This window comes from Aulonocara stuartgranti (assembly GCF_965226115.1).
Source record: "Aulonocara stuartgranti genome assembly, chromosome: 15".
Classification (NCBI taxonomy): Eukaryota; Metazoa; Chordata; class Actinopteri; order Cichliformes; family Cichlidae; genus Aulonocara; species Aulonocara stuartgranti.
Genome location: NC_138951.1, coordinates 22,591,000 through 22,606,592, shown reverse-complemented (window position 1 = coordinate 22,606,592; position 15,593 = coordinate 22,591,000). Strand labels below are relative to the sequence as shown.

Sequence of the window (15,593 nt, the reverse complement as noted above, 5' to 3'; positions counted from 1 at the left end):
ACCCCATCATCCACTCATCTTCCAGACTACATAAGACAGTAAACGCCCAGGCTGAGATCTTCCTCCACCTCTCCTGTATCTCCCCCTCCTGCAGAGAGAGTTCCTGAAGAGAGGAAAGCTCCTGCAAGATGTGACCATCTCCCCCACCAGTTGAAGAGCCCCCCCAGGTGGTTCGACGCACCGGCGGCACCCCGCTCCAGGGCCGGGCCCCTCGCACTGTTATTTAAGATTGATTATGATTAGGAAATAATAGCAGCGTTTGGTATAAAATGAAAAAAGCAAACTAGCCCATTTCCTCCTTCAAGTGAAAGCTAACGTTTTAAATATTTAACTAAAACCATGATTTTTTCCCTTAAGGTAATAATCCTACAAATTTTGTGACGATGTTCAAGTTTGCAGACATCCAGCAGGTTTCTCTGTGATGTTATGATGTTTTTAGATGGTCAGTTTGGCGACTTATTTTGTAGTTACACAGGAGAAGTCAGTTCATTTCAATAAACGTAAAAAAATCCTACATGCTTTTTTCCAGTGTTAAAAATCAGCGCAACTGGCAGTAAGCTGCATGTTGCAAACATTAGCAAATAAGATTGAGTGCTTGACTAATATTTTTTCCTGCTTATATTTTGTACCTTGAGAAATAATAATGAATGCAGTCGTCATTTAATTTAACACAGAATACCTTAATTTGCCACAGAAGAGAAGAGACGATAAGGGAAGAGAGAAGAAGAATCTGTAGAATTTGTTAACTCCTTACATTTGGTAATAACTCCTCTGATAAAAGGACCAATCTGCGTTACTTGATGTGTTTTTGCATAATGTGAAATCTGCAGGGAAGAACACCTTATATTTGGACTTTTAAATGTTTTGGGATAAAGGATCAATCACACAACCATAAAGCAAAATGCAATAAATAACAAATCATATAAAACATAAAAAACACTGTTCAAAAGACCAGTGGCAGCTAGGACAAATGCATTTTTAAGTCTGCACATTGGCATTCAGTAAATTAAACGTTTTTGGCTAACCTGGCTACGATCAGCCAGGTTAGAGTGGACCTGATCCCATACAAATGACTCAGGTTATCCTGCTGTTTTGATGCACATTGTAAGTACACCTTGCACTAAATCATTAAAAATGCATGACAATCATCAGTCATGGTTCGAACTCGAGCTAATTTAATTGCACTTATGTCTGAATCAGTTTTATGGCCCTCGTACTGACAAAGACACCATCCACAGCCTGACAGAAGACACATTTGGACCTAATCTGATTTACTTTGGACTCTTATGCCCAGTCATGGCACAGGAAAATAGTCTGTGGGCTAATCTGAGCTGAGCTCCAGATGTGGAGTTGTGACTGTGTCACTGTGGCCAGACTCACCCCGAAGCAACACTGGCAGTTAAAGCCTAATGCAGCTCATAGGAAACTGAAAATGTGGGCCTCCTTTGGTCCAAAGATACATTCCAGTTTCTTTGCAGTGAGAGTGGACTGACTGAATGTAAATAAACCAAAAGATACTGATGAAAATGCAGCTTGAGCTATTTATTTTGTGTTTCATAAATGGATGGTTGACTTTTTGCTAATGTTAGGATATAATGGTTTCACTGGTTTAGTCCATTTGAGATGGGTGGTCTGTAACAACAAAAATAAAATGATTTTAAAAATGTAGAAGTGGCAAAAATGTAATTACTCAACAGAAAACATCATTAATATTACTGCTTAAACCGTTAATATTAGTTTCCAATGTTTTACGAGTTCCCTCTAAACTTCACAGCACCTTTCTTCCAAGTACGATGACTCACCAAAGTTCTCACCACCCCAAATGTCCATGGCAGTGTCGTATTTTCCAAGGTGATTGAACCAGGACCTGTCAATCACAAACAGTCCGCCTGCAATGATGGGGGTCCTGTGAGAGAAACAACAAAAGGGGGAAAATAAGGGAGTCACAAGATGAGAAAAACATTTCCTTGTAATTTGTAATTAAGTCCTAAGCATGTCTACTAGATTTATGTCTCACTACTGACCCGAAAACATCCAGAGATGACAAAACAGATTAAAAAAAACATTTATGAAAAGGGAGTTTCAAAAGCATAAATCTTCACTACCTTCACTACCCTAACTTTTTAGCTACACATAAACATGTGAAAGAAAAGTAAAAGCTTCAGCCCTCACACGTGCTTGTGCTGCTTACATTTGTCCTCACATTTCTCCAGAATCTCATCAGATCTAATCCAAACACGAGGAGCTCCTGTGTAGTTTCTCTTTGAGTTTTGCCGTTTCCTTTCTGTTTGCCATAACGCAAACACACACACACACAATCACACAGACACATGCAGGACAATGAGACGACTGAATAGCTGAAGGCCAGCATGCGCCATCAAATACCCTCTGTTTATCAACAATTATCCCGCTGTCATCGCCTGCAAATAGCACCCCGAGTGTGTGTGTCCGTATGTGGGTGGCAGAACATAAACTCTTTTCAAGCTCAATTTGTCCTTGTGTGTTTAAAGGAATGTAGCAGTGTGTGTGTGTGTGTGTGTGTGTATAAGACTTTGACTGCAGAAAGTGAGGATGTTAAATGGCATAAAATAACTTGGCAAATGCAATGAATAGGATGAGACAAACAAGACTGCGTTTATTTGTGGACATTTATGTGTATGTGTCCCTATCTTTATGAGGACTGATGCTCGAGGGCTATTTTTTCTCTAGAGTGTCGAGGCCGATCGGACAACACCACACAGTGCAGCAGCGATGATGTGACATAGGACTGGAACAGCAGAAATCTCAGTAATAATCATTTAAGAAATTAAGCTCAAAAGTTACGGGAATGCAGACCTCATCACAATCGACCGCCCACCGCGTTCCTTTTTCAGATGACGTTACCGCAGTGTCACTTAAATAAAGCTACTTTCAGCTTCTCCCTTATTCACAAAAGGTGACCACAGCGAGTCTGTCTGCACACTTCGAGCTTTTACAGGATCTTTTTCTTGTTAGACAAATGTTTAAATCACTGCATTATGGAGCAGTTTCACTGAAATGAGTAACAATAATAATAATAACATTATTATTTGTATTGCAGTTTCTGATACAGATACAAAGTGCTTTTCAGTTTGGAGAAAACACACATTAGAAAAGTGTGCATACATACAAAAATGTGTTTTCAGCAGTAATTTAACCAAAGCACAGATTGACCTGGGGTCCGTTCTTCGTACCTCGCTAAGTAAGTTAGCTGGATTTGATTGTTGACGATTTTGCGTGATCTTGGATCGTTCGGTTCTCCAAAGCTCATCCGGGACTTGCTGTCATAGGAACAGATCCGTAAGCGTAAACCTGCTCGGGAGCAGGCTTACTTTATGTAAACAGGATTAGATCGCGGCCACTCAGGTATGTCCGCTTCACTTATACGAAAGCAACAGCGATATTTTTCCACTGTTTTACCATAAATAAATATTATCAATGTAACTAAAGTTAATGCAGTATTTGATCCTTTTATTGATTTCATACAGATACATACAGGTCATTTCCTAAAAAAAGGGAAATGTACTATTAATCATTCTATTTCATGTATTTGATTATTTCAGATGTAATTCATATTTTAGAGTAGTAATTGTAAATTACTTCGTGTAATCAAGATGAGAGACCACGGCTATAAAAGCGAAGGTGGATTTGGGAAGTCTGTCGCAGCCATGTCCTGTCCGTATACGCAAGCCACCCATTGCGGAAGGTGCAAGATTGATAAGGAGAGTCCTCAGAATTCAGCGTATATTGCGGGATAGACAGGATCCTTTAGCTCAGCGCGACAGTGTGCTCATAGAGAGATATCGATTTTCCCGTGAGGGTATTATTTACTTAACCAACTTGTTGACGAGGGGGTGCAGGACCACCACCTGTCTTTGTTTGCTCTGCCCTTTTCTTGGTTGCTGTTATAAACAAACAGATTATTTCAGGGTCTCTTTCCAAGAGACTAAAAGCAATATAAGTGATAAATATTACCATTCTGTAGAATATTCTTATATTTCACTTTTACTTGTTCCCATGTTCTAGTGGGTCCTGTCGTGGCTCTAATGTGAAAGAGGATATAATGTAATATAATATAATATAATATAATATAATATAATATAATATAATATAATATAATATAATATAGTGTAATATAATAAATTTACCCTACTGCCTACTGGTGTTGGCCAGAGGGGCCGATGGCGCGATATGGCAGCCTCGCTTCTGTCAGTCTGCCGCAGGGCAGCTGTGGCTACAACCGTAGCTGCCTCCACCAGTGTGTGAATGTGAGAGTGAATGAATAGTGGTATTGTAAAGCGCTTTGGGTGCCTTGAAAAGCGCTATATAAATCCAATCCATTATTATTATTATTATTAAATTACTTACGAGTTTAATTTGTCAGCAACTTTCTGCCAGCCCTCTCTCCTTGCTTTTGCAGCCTTTGCAGTGTTCCCTTGCGTTTTAATTAAACTCTGAAACTCCTGAAATCCCTCAATCAAGAGTTCTTGCTCTGCTGCCAAAAAATACAGAGCGCGCTCCTTCGACATTTTCGCCGACCAATCAAAGGGTTGCCGATCAATGTTTCTACTATCGATGCGTAGCCCCTGTTAAGCCACCCAGTTATCTCACATTACTTCATCCAGCTATACTAATCGTCAACAACAGGTGTGTTCGGAGAACCGGAATAGCGAGCTCAAAGTTAGCGCGATGATTTGATCTTGGATGTGTCATTTGATCTTGGATGTAGTAAGCGAGGTACGAAGAACGGACCCCTGACCGGAGGAGCTTAGGAAGGCTGTTCCAAAGGTTCCTGCAGCCTTGTGTCTGAATTTAAAAGAAGACCACAGTACAGTGAAAAGACTCTGACCAGATGATTGGACAGGCCAACTAATGCAATAATAGGAGGAGCCTGCCCATGAAATTACTACATTTTACAATGAATTCTGAATGTTGCCCAATGAAGGGAAGCTAGATTAGAGGTGATAAGCAGGCACAGGCATGTTTTTGTTAGCAGTTGTGGACTAAATGAAGACAAGCTACGAAGGACTGAGAAATACAGGGAGTGCAGAATTATTAGGCAAGTTGTATCTTTGAGGAATAATTTTATTATTGAACCACAACCATGTTCTCAATGAACCCAAAAAACTCATTAATATCAAAGCTGAATGTTTTTGGAAGTTGTTTTTAGTTTTAGCTATTTTAGGGGGATATCTGTGTGTGCAGGTGACTATTACTGTGCATAATTATTAGGCAACTTAACAAAAAACAAATATATACCCATTTCAATCATTTATTTTTACCAGTGAAACCAATATAACATCTCCACATTCACAAATATACATTTCTGACATTCAAAAACAAAACAAAAACAAATCAGCGACCAATATAGCCACCTTTCTTTGCAAGGACACTCAAAAGCCTGCCATCCATGGATTCTGTCAGTGTTTTGATCTGTTCACCATCAACATTGCGTGCAGCAGCAACCACAGCCTCCCAGACACTGTTCAGAGAGGTGTACTGTTTTCCCTCCTTGTAAATCTCACATTTGATGATGGACCACAGGTTCTCAATGGGGTTCAGATCAGGTGAACAAGGAGGCCATGTCATTAGTTTTTCTTCTTTTATACCCTTTCTTGCCAGCCACGCTGTGGAGTACTTGGACGCGTGTGATGGAGCACTGTCCTGCATGAAAATCATGTTTTTCTTGAAGGATGCAGACTTCTTCCTGTACCACTGCTTGAAGAAGGTATCTTCCAGAAACTGGCAGTGGGACTGGGAGTTGAGCTTGACTCCATCCTCAACCCGAAAAGGCCCCACAAGCTCATCTTTGATGATACCAGCCCAAACCAGTACTCCACTTCCACCTTGCTGGCGTCTGAGTCGGACTGGAGCTCTCTGCCCTTTACCAATCCAGCCACGGGCCCATCCATCTGGCCCATCAAGACTCACTCTCATTTCATCAGTCCATAAAACCTTAGAAAAACCAGTCTTGAGATATTTCTTGGCCCAGTCTTGACGTTTCAGCTTGTGTGTCTTGTTCAGTGGTGGTCGTCTTTCAGCCTTTCTTACCATGGCCATGTCTCTGAGTATTGCACACCTTGTGCTTTTGGGCACTCCAGTGATGTTGCAGCTCTGAAATATGGCCAAACTGGTGGCAAGTGGCATCTTGGCAGCTGCACGCTTGACTTTTCTCAGTTCATGGGCAGTTATTTTGCGCCTTGGTTTTTCCACACGCTTCTTGCGACCCTGTTGACTATTTTGAATGAAACGCTTGATTGTTCGATGATCACGCTTCAGAAGCTTTGCAATTTTGAGACTGCTGCATCCCTCTGCAAGATATCTCACTATTTTTGACTTTTTCTGAGCCTGTCAAGTCCTTCTTTTGACCCATTTTGCCAAAGGAAAGGACATTGCCTAATAATTATGCACACCTGATACAGGGTGTTGATGTCATTAGACCACACCCCTTCTCATTACAGAGATGCACATCACCTAATATGCTTAATTGGTAGTAGGCTTTCGAGCCTATACAGCTTGGAGTAAGACAACATGCATGAAGAGGATGATGTGGACAAAATACTCATTTGCCTAATAATTCTGCACTCCCTGTACACATAAAAAATTAATTACAGAATTAAAGACAGCAGAGAATGAAACTGAGCACTAAAAGTTTCAGACCCCTGGTTGACAGCAAAGGTTTGATTATTTTATTTTTTTTATGTTGCAGTAAGTAAGTACCAAAATACATTTACAGTGTTTATCATCAATGCAGAGGAGAAAACAGGACATGCAGGATAAAGATGGGAAAATGTGGTGCAGCAGAAGTTTTCAACTATACTGCAGCTGGCACATCCACTAAATATTGTAGTAAAGATATTATATGGATGGATAGATGGTGATTTTATGCATGCAGTTTTTATGTTATTACTGAGACGGCTGCTAAGTGGTGAAACTTGTTTCTAGAAGTAAATTAATACTAGATGGAAATGTTTGCATGGTTGAAACACCAGGATAAGAGTAAATGAAAGCACTTCTAAATGTTCAACTGCCCCTGTGTGTTTATTTGTTCCAAAAACTGATGCTGTTAAAAAAAAAGTGGTGAAAAGCACCCCAACTCATCTCCTCGAGTATCTGTGTTACAGGTTACAGTGCATATATATGATGTATGTGGTTGTAAAGGTTAGGGTTGGAGGCTTTGAAATACATAATGCCAATCATGGTCTTCATACGTATAGTTTATAAATGCATAAATGGTAACTCTTGGTAACGAGGTTGACATGGCAGATAAAAGCATTGACTTGACTTGCAGGTAGAAACCATGACAGTGAACAAGCTACAACCTTTCCACAATCTTTCTACATCCATCTCCAAAAAACAAACACAGGGACACACACACACACGCACCATATGTGATTGCCTGCCCCGCTGCCTCCACCAAAACATAAAAATAAAAACCATGCATGAAGTCAGGCAGTCATAAGTTGGCACAGCAGCAAATCTGGGTTCCTGCCACCAATCTGACTTATGACGAAGGAGCAGTGCCAAAGTTTATTATTTATAACCGTGCATGTGTGTTTGCTCTGTGGCTCTTGTGGCTTCCCTTTGTTTGTTTGTTCATCTCTCCACAGCAAATGATTTGTCAGGCATCGATGATTTGAGGTTTTGTAAACTTTTAGCGTATTAGGTTTTTCATCACAGCCAATGTGTCCTTATGCAACCTGCTTTCATTTCCAAGGCATCAAGCTCAGCAGTGCAGGGTTGGTGTTGTGAAGGGGCGGATTTTAGTCTAAACCACAATGTTTCACTAAATTTAAACTAAACTTGAGTAGATTTAAGTGCCAGTGTCGAACCACCAAAGGAGCCAAAGATTTCTTGTGCTTCTGAGAGTTAGTTTATGTGTCTCTTGCTTTTAGTTCAGCTTTAGATGACGTCAGGTTTGTTAGTTCCCCTTTGTGTTCTCATGATGTTCCTTCAGTCTTCTCGCTCTCTGTTTTTCCTTTTGTCTGTTTGTGTCAAGTTAGTGCTGTCTCCCCATTCTGCTGTGGCTCTCTTCCATATTTTATTTTGGCGACTGTTGTTCCGTGTGTTGGTTCCCCCGACTCATTAAGTTAATTATTCTCAGTTGTGTTCCCACCTGTTACCTCTGCCCTCGTTATCCTGTGTGTGTGTGTGTGTGTGTGTGTGTGTGTGTGTGTGTATTGTCTCAGTCTTGCTTTGTTGCATCGTCCTTCATGGTTGTTTTGTTTCTTGTGAATAACTCTTGTGAGTTAACAGCATTAAAGCCGATTTTTGTGTTTATTCAGGATGATCACATATGGAGAAACTAAAACTATTGCAACAAAAACAAAAGAACACTAAATGTTAAAGCAACACAGGAAAGAAAGAGAAGACACTGGAAACACGGAAACTAACCTAAACATAGTAAGACAAAGTGGTGAACAGACAGGGAAACACAGGGAGGCTAGAATAACAAATAGATTCAAATCATATCACAAAAAAACTCAGCATCACTCAAAACCACAGAAACTTAACTAAAAGACCAAAAAGAAAAGAAAAGTTCATTTTATATAAGTTTGTTTAGTAAGTACACAATATTGTTTCAATTATTTATATTTTTTTCCACACAGTTTTAGTTGTTAGGTTTAGAAAATAACAATTTTGACTAATTGTTCACTTGGGTTTGGCAACTAAACTACTTGGCAGTGTTTAGGAAAAAGAAAATGATTTGGATAAAAATAACAGTGTAATTAAAGGTTAGAAGTCAAACTTCTCTTTCATAATATATACATATATGGCCTCAGTCAACACCTGTCTGAGAAAGGTTGGAGGTTTTACTTACATGACCTTAGAAGGCTGCCTCTGTAAACAGCAGTTATTTTAACCCAATCAAAATTGACCACTATTGTTATTTTTCTGATGAGGTCAGCCTGCCACAACCCTGCTGAGGTCACTGCAGTAATAATAGGTCAGAGCAGGATGATTAATTTCTTACTGATTTCTGAACTGCATTTTTTTTTTATTCTAGCAGTGGTGGGGCACATCAGCACTGCCATTAATCACAGCACCCCACAGAAAATTACATTATGTAGACATAGAAGCTTTTTTTAAGCACTACTCTGACAGTCTGTGATTGTGGGCCATTACTGCCATTTTAAATTAATTATGTATTGGGGCTTTTTATTAAAAATTAGTCTACATGCAGTATAGCACATAAGGTAACCAACATTAGTTAGTCAGCTGCATTTACTGTGGTCTATTTGGAATTTTATGAATTCAGCAGTTTTTTTCTAGTACTGGTTCACAACAACACATCTCGATGCACTTTTTATACTAACGTAATGATCCTGCAATATTAAAGAAAGAAACCCAATGATCTGATGGGTGATACCGATTAACAAGCACTTGAAAATGGGGAGAAAGAACTCCCTTTTTACAGGAAGGCATCCCCAGAAGAACCAAGCCCAGAGAAAAGCAGCCACCTACTATGTGTGGTTGGAGGTTGACGGTAGATAATAGTTACTGGAAGCATCATGATGAAGGATGGTTCAGGGTCACCTGATCCAACAGTAAGTTTAAGCTTTATGAAAAAGGAACCTTTTAAGAACCTCTTAACAATGTAGTGTATGCTGTACAGTGCAGCGAGGAATGCCCAGACCTCTACATTGGAGAGACCAAACAGCCACTTCATAAACGCATGGTACAACATAGAAGAGCCACCTCCACGGGACAAGACTCGGTGGTCCATGTGCATCTAAAGGACAAAGGTCACTCCTTCGAGGATGCCAATGTTCACATTTTGGACAGAGAGGACAGATGGTTTGAAAGAGGAGTAAAAGAGGCCATCTATGTCCACTGTGAGTGACCATCTTTGAACAGAGGCGGTAGTTTATGACACCAACTGTCTGCCATCTACAATCCAGTTTTGAGATCCCTTCCCAGACGCCTTAATGCCCACTCACATCCTGGGCCGTCTGACCTCAAGAAGTCACATGATAGGGTGGGCCTAGGTTTCACAATTAGCTCATCGAAACCTTGGCTGATTGTGACCTACGCCCGTTTTCACACCTTGGCTCATTTGATTAGGTAGAGGATAATTAGGGGGTCCATTGTCCCTCTCGGGGGCTAATGAGGTCTGATAAACTTACATGCATTCATAATAAACAACCTATAGAGAAATTTAGACTGTAAAGACAAAAGTTTAAGCTCATTGTACAAAAACAAGATATTCATTATATATACTTCATATTATACATATATCATTACTCTATATTTGAATAGAACATACATAACAAATACAAAAATTCCACAAAGAGAAGGATGACAATGGGTTCAGGTTTTTTTAATAAAAGCAGAAAAATGGGCCTGAAAGGCAAAATCAGTAGATTTTTGTTTTTAATAACTTCCCAAAGGCAAATGTAAACACATGAAAAACTATTGCACACTGAGGAATGCGTTTCTGGAAGGCATAGCTGCATTTCTATTTGCCAATGTGGACTTAATAAAAGGAAATATTGGGTGTAAATTTTGATGCTGTTTTAGTTTTATGCGCCTCAGTTTTCCACCATTTCTTTGACTGCTCTCTGTCTATATGTTTCTGAACGTTTATGCACAAAAAAACACAAAAGTGAAGAAAACCTTCACAGTTTAGCTTTAAAAGTATCAATAATAAGAAAATAATAAGAAATCTGGTTTGAAATGAGTAACAAGCACATGAGTGTGGCAAGTTTATTATAAGATAAAATAAAAAGTATAAATAATTGGACCAAAAAGCTATTCCAACAAAAATATTATAGAAATGGGTTAAAAAGGGAATTTGAAGGTGGTACAATTTGGTGTAGCAGAGAAATATTACTTTGCTAAGAATAAGTGAGGTGAGCTATATGGTGAAAGACTGCAGGGGTTTGGGTTTGATTCCACCCGGACTGTTTTCTAAAAAAGTTACATTTGGTGAGCAATATTAAAAACCACCATCAGCTTATGTTTAATTTAGTCTGGTACCTTTGACCTAACAGTGCCAATGGATGCTACAGGCTGTTCTGCACCTGCATCATCAATTACTATAAATCACACTACTGCAAACTCCACAGTTCCATAATCTGCACTTACTGTCTAGTATAACCTTTGGCAAAAGTACAGTATCATCGTTTTAAAAAAATAATATAAATTTAATCAGAACATCACAACTTTTACATAAGATATCAACTTTTTTGTTTGTATGTATGCTTGGTGGTATTTGTTGAGCTGTTTGAAATTACCAGCCACTCTGTAGGTGCGGACGTTTTCCCAGATTAACTTTGTTGACATCAGCAAGCATGAACACATGACAGGGATGACAAGAGGACGACAAGTCTGTGATCAAATGAGCACAGACAGGACCATAGGGTGACACTACTTTCTGATTTGTTGAGTATCTCAATTGCATCAGTGGGAAGGGACACCGGGATGCGTCAGATGAAAAATTAACTAAGCTGGTAACACGTATCAATTTGCCAATAACACAGATGTAGCATGAGACATCTTTAAATGTATCAAACCTGCAGACGCAGCATCCAAATAACTGGTGGCTGTGGTAGAGAGGAGGCCACTGAAAGAACTGCCATTAATCCAGGCCACCCACTGAACAACTTACTGGAAAGGCAGAGCTTCCTGTAATAACATTTTCAGCTTTCAGCTCCACTGCCAAATGACAGAAATACTTTTACCTCACACCACAACACCTGTATTCATTTTCTTTAGATTTTTGCTCCTTGTTGTATTATACTCTGCCTTTTTACATGGCATTATATTATCTTATTTATTGTTTTATGCAGTGGGTGCTTTCTAAAATCGAATTGTCCTGATTTCCTTTGCATAACTTTTACCTTACTGATAGCGTTGGTGTTACGGTCATTGTGCCTGCTCGGTGTACTTTTACAACTATAAGTAAAATGAATTGATGCAGCTTGGTAATGAAAAAATCAACCACCCACATCACCAATAACCTTTTGCAGTACCAACCATGCTCATTTTAATTATTCAGTTAATAGTAGCTCGTGTATCTGCAGCAATCCTGGCAGCATGACTGAGGAGGGCACGGTACGACTTTGAGGAGTTACACTCGTGTCTCTTTGGAAGCAAAAGGAGGTCATTCATCACCTCGCACAGCTTACTTTAAGTGTGATCCCACTGGAAAACCAACAGAAATGTGTTGAGGATATTCTGAACTGCCATGTACTGTGCTAACCTGCTCTAACACCTTGAGAAAAGATTGAATTTATTTACCACTTGTCCCTTGAACATATTTATAATTTATCCCATGTTATTTTACAGTTGGCCATAATGCTATAGTTTAGACATTGCTGTTGTAACTTTGCTCTACATACTATCCCGGGTTTGTTTGTGGTAGCTTTATGTTACAGTTTACATCCATGCGTATGTTTTTAAAGCAAATACTACTGAAACATAAGATCATTTGAATTTTCTTCTGTTGAAAGGTCAATTTCTGGTAAATTACACAATAGTTTGTCCCTTTGTTCAGATCTTACATCCAAAACAGGTGTGGGGGAGGGGCCGGCCCAGCACTTCCTGTTTATATGGGGTTTATATCATGATGTCATTGATTGCATCACTGGGCGACTGTGGCTCAGGGGGTTGGGAAGCGTATCTATAACCGGAAGGTCGCCGGTTCGATCCCTGAGCTCTCTGTCCTGATCATTGTGTCCCTGGGCAAGACACTTTACCCTACTTGCCTACTGGTGTTGGCCAGAGGGGCCGATGGCGCGATATGGCAGTCTCGCTTCTGTCAGTCTGCCCCAGGGCACCTGTGGCTACAACTGTAGCTTGCATTCTCCAGTGTGTGAATGTGAGAGTGAATGAATAGTGGCATTGTAAAGCGCTTTGGGTGCCTTGAAAAGTGCTATATAAATCAAATCCATTATTATTGGGTACAACCAAATGGTTTTTCCTTTTTGCATAGTGAAGTTGTTTTCTTTTCAAACCATTTATTTGTGTAAATGAGTTTGTAAATTAGATGAATAATCTTATTCCTGTTTCTTTGTTTAGATTTCGTTGTTTGGTTTAGCCTTTTTTTTTAAACAGTAGAGACTAATGAGGTTCAGGTGTGTGTAAAGTTCTGTAAAATATAAAAGTGAGATTTTGACAACAGAGGTCATTTTAAGATGGCAGAATGTAGATGCCAGAAAAAAAAATACACTAAAAAGAAATTTGACCAGTCTGCTGATGCTGTCTACTTATCACCTTTCTTACCATTTGCACTACTTTACCTCACATAAAGAAAAATAATTTTGCACTTTTATAACTGTGGCTACAATCCTCCACCCACGTGTATGTTTCTAATTTGGCACAGAGATTCATAATATGATTCAAAGTAGCTTGATTTCGTTGTGCAGCCTGTAAATGTGGTCCAGTGTATGGTTATAATTATAGATGAGTAAGGAGGGCTGGATCTATCCAAATCCAGCCCCTCCTTGTTTTGTCTTATGGTCATGTTATATTTTAAGATACTGAGTTGTTCTGCTTTATTGAAGCTCTTTGTTATAGGTTGTTGTCCTTTCCAACATTGGGGATAAGCAAAGCAGATTATTTTTACTTTATCTGCTTTTATCTTAATTGGTTATTAATGAAAGCTGCTAGAATGTTATTCCAGATCATTCTGGCCCACTTTAACCTCTGCTTGTAGACAGAAATATGTTATTGGTGGAGTTAAATACTGCTAAAAATGTTGAGTCAAATATTTTTTCTCCTGCAGAGTCCCTAATAATAATTATGCTGTATGGATCAATCGCACACACACATAAAAATACACACACACTTTATTTAGCAACAAGTAAAACCCTGCACTCAAGTCTGTAAAACGATACATATGAAAATGTTATCTATTTATTTCACCGTCAGCATCTTCTGGATTTGGTGAAAATTTAAAACATTTACTCTTCAAGTTTTTAATGAACTTAATTGTTCAGAATTCATCCTAAGAAGACAACTAAACCCGTGCTATTACACTTTTTCCTTTTCATCCTTTCATCAGACTTCAGTGCATCTCTTTCCTTTTGTCTCCTCACTCCCCCTCTTGTCCTTTGTTCCTACTCTTTAACCTCCTCTTCTCTGCCTTCTCTGTTTCCACTTGTCTGCACTTACTTAATGAGCCCTGGGTTCAGAATCTATACACCCACAGTTATACATTTTAATGTTTGAGTTTTTGTGTATGCGTGCATTACTTGATTGGCTGGGTCGGGTCAGTCCGGCGGGCTCTCTGTTCAGGCGACAACTGCTCCCACTTAAAATGGAGACTCCAATCAAAGCCTGAGGGAGAACAACAGAGTAAAGAACATGCTTTAAATAATACTGAGTACAGAGGCTACTGTGCTGTACCAAAACATCAAGGTCACTGTTATGCTATGCTTTCTTTAGAATATGTATATAAAATAGTTAATGAAAAGACAAATAGAGATATATTTTATTTTTCTGATACTAGAGGAAAAACTTCAGCAAAGAAAATGTTGTGTTGGCTTGTGTAGTTTTTTGTGTGCTTACAGTCCACCAGGTCACGGATTAGCTACCACAGTACTCCCCCTCCACTCTCTGTTGGCATGTCTTTAGACTTCAACATGTGTGTGAATGTCAGGATCAATGCAGATGGATCTGATGACCGTCTTTTTTATGATTTCAGCGACAGGTTCATCTATAATTAAAATGCTCTTTATAAGCACGACTATCGTTATCGATTCTCCTTCCTGTGTGATTGTGCGTGCACAGTGGACAGCCCTATTATCTGCATTGATTGGCGGACTGCTTTCACCAAGAAAATAAGACTGGTAAAAGAGTCTAATGGAAGGAGAGAGGTACTATGAAGTCAACAGATAAAGTGGGAGGTAGTGCAGATCGCAGACAGAGAACACAGTTATGTGTTGTTCTGGCTTTTTTACAGGCCGTTTAGCTTTAGCTCATCTGCGAGTATAATCCTGCTGAGCTAATAGAAATGTTCACTTTCTACATTTATTCAAGTTACTAATTTAATGTTTTAAAAAGCATTTACAGCTTTAGCTCATCTGATGGTCTTAAAGATGATGTCAGGATCCTGATGGCAGCGAACGAACTGACTGATATCTAAGAATTTGATATCAACAAATTAAAAGGACTGTGTTAACTGTTCAAAGAGTCATTTTATGTGCCAACACTTTAAGCACATTTCAAAGTTGTGTGAGAGAACCCTACTGTGCACATATAGACAATGCTTGGCAAGAGTCTTGAGCCACCCCTCAATATGTTCAGGGATTTATTTAAAAGTGCACATATACATGGAAATACAGTATACAAGGCAATCGCTGACTGGCAGAACCAGGCTCAGGGAGGGCCAGCCATCTGCCACGACTGGTTGGAGTGAGAGATCGGTCTCTCTTAGGTATCTTTCTTATTATTTCTATTAGTAGTCTTCAGGAATAGTTCCCCAGGCTTCCTGAAGGACATTTCAAAGTTCTTTGCATGTTTGCTGCCTTTTGTTCTGTTCTCTGTCAAGATGACCCTTATTACTTAAATAATGTAGAGGTCTGGGGAGGCCAATCCATGCTGATAGTGGTCCATTGTGTGCTTTTACT

At 39.3% G+C, this 15,593-nt stretch overlaps 1 protein-coding gene across 3 annotated transcripts in view; it reads right to left on the bottom strand.

The window, feature by feature from the left end:
• The window catches only part of galnt14 (UDP-N-acetyl-alpha-D-galactosamine:polypeptide N-acetylgalactosaminyltransferase 14 (GalNAc-T14)), a 244,046-nt gene that overhangs the window by 37,761 nt on the left and 190,692 nt on the right, over positions 1 to 15,593 (bottom strand). For all 3 annotated transcript variants that reach the window (XM_082505539.1, XM_082505537.1, XM_082505538.1), the window contains exons 8-9: positions 14,217 to 14,301; positions 1,803 to 1,906 (exon numbers count right to left, since the gene is read on the bottom strand). In XM_082505539.1, coding sequence (XP_082361665.1) covers positions 1,803 to 1,906; positions 14,217 to 14,301 — 189 coding nt within the window. The remainder of the gene's footprint in view (positions 1 to 1,802; positions 1,907 to 14,216; positions 14,302 to 15,593) is intronic.